We start from the raw sequence: 4,728 nt of genomic DNA, 5'->3' as shown, positions 1-4,728 counted from the left end.
TAAACGTCAAGTTTATTACTTTTTTTTAAACACAAGACTAGTACAAAAGTGGGGGTGTGCATAGCAGAGGGGGTGAGCGACTCGACTGGGAGAACTGGGAATACTGGGACGGGCCCCCACTCTCTTCCAGCCCCGGGATTTGGGAGAAGCTCCCAGCCTGGGAGCTCCCCCGGCCTGCAGGAAATGCAAACATGGCTTTGCCCGGCCAGGCTCAGGGCTGGGGGCTCAAAGCCGGGCCTGGCGGGGGTTTAGGCCTGGCCTTGCCACCGCCCTGGGCACAGACTCGTGCCAGGGGCAGCCCGGCTCCTGTCCTGGCCGCAAACCCAGGAGCGCTTCAAGGTTTTCTTCCTGTGCCCGTGTGAGTGAGGATGAGGATGAGGCGGCTCCGGCTGGGGCTGAGCCCTGGGACCCCGAACCGGGGCCGGGAGCGCCGGGACTGGGAACGGCGATCCAGCTGAAGCTGCTCCGGGCGGGGCTTCGGCTCCGCTTTGGGCGTGAAAACACAAAAACACCACCCCAGGCACCCCCGGCAGTGAAACCCTCAGTGCAGGAGGAGGGAAAAGCATCGGAGCTCAGAGAGAAAACTGATGGTTATACATCGGAGCTCAGAGAGAAAACGAAAACCGTCGGAGCTGAGAGAAAACAAAAATCATCGGAGCTCAGAGAGAAAACAAATACCATCGGGGCTCAGAGAGAAAACAAAAACCATCGGAGCTCAGAGGGAAAACCAAAAACCATCGGGGCTCAGAGAGAAAACAAAAACCATCGGAGCTCAGAGAGAAAACAAAACCCCACCAAAGCTGCGCCAGGGCTCCGCAGCTCAGGAACAGGGAAAATTCGAGTCTGACTGGGGTTCCTTTCCAGTTGCCCCAAAATCCCAAAATCCTCACTCAGGTGGTTTCACACTCGGGGCTGGCTCAGCTGGGCCGGGCTCCAAAGCTCGGCTCAGCTGGGCCGGGCTCCAAAGCTCGGCTCAGCCCCTTCAGCTGGGAGGGAAGGGTTTAAAGATGGGAATGGCCCCAGCTGGGGTCCCTGCTGCCCCTCAGTGACACCACCAAGGGCCCGGGGCTGCCAGCCGGCCCCAAACCCAACAAACCCACGAAAAACAACCGGAAAAGCGAAAACGAGCTGAGCTCAGTGCTCTGCCCTCGCCTGAGGCTCGGCTGCCGCCTGGCTCCTGCCCCGGGACCCGCGGGGACACTCGGGGGACAGCCCGGGCTCATCCTTTGCAAAGGAGGTAAATTAATACTGACTCACAGCGGGCTGGGAGGGGACAGAGCCAGCACCCAGCCCGGGCCCTGCAGGATCCTGCCCTTGGCACTGCTCCCAGCAGATTTCTTAGGTAAAATCTCCCTTTTTCAGGTAAAATCCATTTGGGGGGGGGTAAAATTTCATTTTTTTAGGTAAAATATTTTTGTTAGCAAAATCTCAATTTTTTAGGCAAAATCTCCAGTTTTTTAGGGAAAATTTCATTTTTTCAGGCAAAACCTCCACTGCGTTTGGCCACCAACGCAAGCCCCGTCCCCAAACCACCCCATCACCAAGCACACCCTGCAAACAGTTCCCACAGCACAGAGAAATCTGCCTGGCTCTGCCTCCCCTGGCAAGGGATTTGGTCACCCCATCCCTGTCCCTGCAGCTGGACCACGCCCCAGGGAACCCCCAGCCCCTCTTCACCCAGAAAAGTCATTTACACCCTGAGAAATCTGCAGAGTTCAGCCGAAAACGCCCAAAACCTGCAGCCCTGGCACGAGCGAGGGGGGAAATCTGGGACTCAGAGCCCGGTGCCTCCCCTGCGGAGAAGGGACCCAGCACCAGCCTCGGTCATAACCCCAGAACCCATCCCAACTAACCCTAAATCAGCGCCGCCCCTTAAACCCAGCCTAACCCCAGCGCAGCGGGGATTTCCCAGCGGGGAACAAAGGGATTTCCCCCGCTTTTCGTCCTTCCTTGCCCCCGGGTCCCCGCTACCTGCAGCCGCACTCGTCCACCACCATGTCCTCGTAGTGCCGCAGCACCACGTTGTCGCTGTTGTCGTAGTAGAGGATGGAGATGGGCGAGAGGCGGACGGGCACGCAGCAGGGCTGGGGGGTGCCCTGCGGGTCCAGCGAGTGCACCATGGTCTGCAGCACGGCGTGGTTGGTGCTGTTCAGCTCCGCCGCCAGCGGGAAGGGACAGTCCCCCGCCGCAGTAGTTGGCCAGGTAGCCCTGGGGGGCGATGATCCAGTTCTCCCAGCCCACGTCGCTGAAGCTGATGTACAGCCGGCGGGGCTTGCACAGCGGGCTGGGGGTCACCGGGGGGCTCGGGGCGCTCCTCCTGCCGCGGGCGGCCCGGCACTGCCGGCCCAGCGTCACCAGCAGCAGCGAGGCGGCCGCGAAAGCGTCGCTGCCGCCGCAGGGGCTCCGCGGGCCCCCGGGGCCGCCGCTCGCCGAGATCTCCAGCAGCAAAGCCAAGCTCCTGCCCGGCGGCTCCCGGCCCTTCAGCGCCTCGCTCAGGTCGAACGGGAGCGATTTGCGCAGCTGGACGAGGGAGCGCTCCAGCAGCGGGCCCGGGCCGGGCTGCGGCCGCCCCCGGGGGGACGCCCGGTACAGCCGCAGCTCCAGAACCCGCCCCGGGCTGGGGCCGTGGTAGGAGCTGTGGTGGAACTGGAGCTCCAGCTGGGCCATGGTCAGGCGCTCGCCCTCCTCCAGAGCGGAGAGGTTGAAGAACAGGAGCTTCCGCAGACACAGCCACCCCCGGGGCTGCCCCTCGGGGAGGAAGCGGCCTGGCGAGGAAGGAGAAACAGCGGTGGGGGCGGCTGAACGCGGGGCTGGGCAGGATCGGCCCCCGGGATGGGCTGGGGGAGCCCTGGGGCTGGGCAGGATCGGCCCCCGGGATGGGCTGGGGGAGCCCTCGGGGTGAGCAGGATCGGCCCCCGGGCTGGGCTGGGGGAGCCCTGGGGCTGGGCAGGATCGGCTCCGGGATGGGGGAGCCCTGGGGCTGGGCAGGATCGGCTCCGGGGATGGGGGATCCCTGGGATGGGCAGGATCGGCTCCAAGGACGGGCTGGGGGATCCATGGGCCGGGCAGGATCAGCTCCAGGGCTGAGCTGGGGCTGAGCAGGATCGGGGAAAAGAGGGCGAACAGCGGCGAATTTGGGTTTAGCCTGGTTTAGCCAAACTGGAACGACGAGAGAAAAGAGCTCTGGGGTGCCTTGAGCCCTCAGGGACACCAATCAAACAGTCCCCAGGGGACTGCGAACCGCTCAGAGCAGCCAGATGTGCCCTGGGGTCAGCCAGATGTGCCCTGGGGTCAGCCAGATGTGCTGGGACAATGAGGAGGGGGGGACACAGCCCGGGGGTCGAGCATCCCATCCCTGCCCGAGCTGCTGCTGATCCCGCTCCTGCACCCACGTTCCCCCTCACCCCCAGCACCGGGGACCCCAAAGCCTGGGATCAGGAGCGGGATCAGGAGCGGGATCAGGCCAGGGATCAAAGCAGCGCCTCGGGAGGGATTTAGGGGGCTCCAGGACAGAGCCTGGCACAGCTGCCCCCCTCAAAGCCCTGAGCCATCGCCGGCAGCATCCGCAGGGACTCCAGCCGCGGGGATTTCTCCCGGGATCCAGTTCCGGCCTCGGGCCACGGGGCAGGAAGGAGCGGAGCCCGGGCTGGAGCCCGGGCAAGCCCAAACGCGGCTGTACCTTGGTCGGCGAAGACTCGCACGATGTTCCCGGGGACATTAAACTCCTCCACCCTGCAGGACTCCAGCTCCGCGTCCGGCCGGGGCAGCGTCCTCCTCCTCTGGAAGATCCTCCAGAGCACGGGCGGCACGGGCGCGGGGCTCCTGGGGCTGGGCTTGGCGCTCAGCCCCAGCGATTTCAGCAGGGAGCTTTCCTGCGGGCTCAGCCCGGCGGCCGCGGGGCTCAGCAGAGCCCCGGCGAGGATGGGGAGAAGCCACATCGCTGCTCCGCTCGCCCAGACAAAGGGCGGCCGGGCCCGGGCAGCCAGCGGGGGTCGGGTCCTTGATCGGAGCCTTTGATGGGCTCGGAGCGCAATCGCGCCGCGGGATTGCCGCTCTGGGTGGGATCCCTGCAGGCTCCCGGCACCCCTTAACCCTTTCGGGGGCTCCGCCGTCTCTCCCGCACCTCCGGAGCGCACTCGGGCTGCAGCACGGTCCGTGGGGTCCGGGGTGAGCATGGAAATGCGGCGCTGCTCCCAAAAGCCCTGCCCGGAGCGGGGGCAGACCCGGAGCCGCCTCTTCCTCAGCAAAAATTCCCTTTTTTAACTCAATCACGGCATCCAACGCTTCTCTCTTAAGGCCATCAACCTCCAGCACATCAAAGTCCTGCTTCACACGGCCCCAAAAACCATCGGCCCCATAACCATCGGCCCCCAAAAACCATCTGCCCCAAAAACCACCGGGTCCTGCCCCGCCAGGCACCCCCAGTCCCCTCCCGGCCATCACAGCAGAGCTGCCACTGCCACCTGGATGCCACAGCCCCCAAAGGCAGCTGGAGCCGCCCGGCTCAATGCCAGCGCTGGAAAATTCCGTTTTGTCCCCCCAGCTCTGCTCCGGCCCATCCCGGGGCATCAGTTCCCTTCCCGCCCTGCAAATCCCGCAGAAAACCAAGGAATTCCAGCCCTGGATGCTCCTCTGACACCCTGGAAGTCACAAGGAGGGACAAGGTCCTGCCAGGGCTCGGGGACATTGCCACCAGCCCGGTCCAGGGTCTGTCCCTGCCTCAGACAC

The 4,728-nt window shown here is 64.5% G+C and overlaps 1 protein-coding gene across 1 annotated transcript; it reads right to left on the bottom strand.

Annotated features, from left to right (window-relative positions):
* Positions 1-882: 882 nt before the first annotated feature.
* Positions 883-4,350, bottom strand: GDF1 (growth differentiation factor 1). The gene is given in 3 exon segments (XM_038163845.1): positions 883-2,186; positions 2,188-2,765; positions 3,680-4,350. Coding segments are annotated over 3 exon segments (1,293 nt in total). The 5' UTR covers positions 4,176-4,350; the 3' UTR covers positions 883-1,967.
* Positions 4,351-4,728: the final 378 nt, after the last annotated feature.

The sequence above is a fragment of the Motacilla alba genome, chromosome 28 (genome assembly GCF_015832195.1).
Source record: "Motacilla alba alba isolate MOTALB_02 chromosome 28, Motacilla_alba_V1.0_pri, whole genome shotgun sequence".
NCBI lineage: Eukaryota > Metazoa > Chordata > Aves > Passeriformes > Motacillidae > Motacilla > Motacilla alba.
This window is presented reverse-complemented; position numbering and strand designations above follow the sequence as displayed.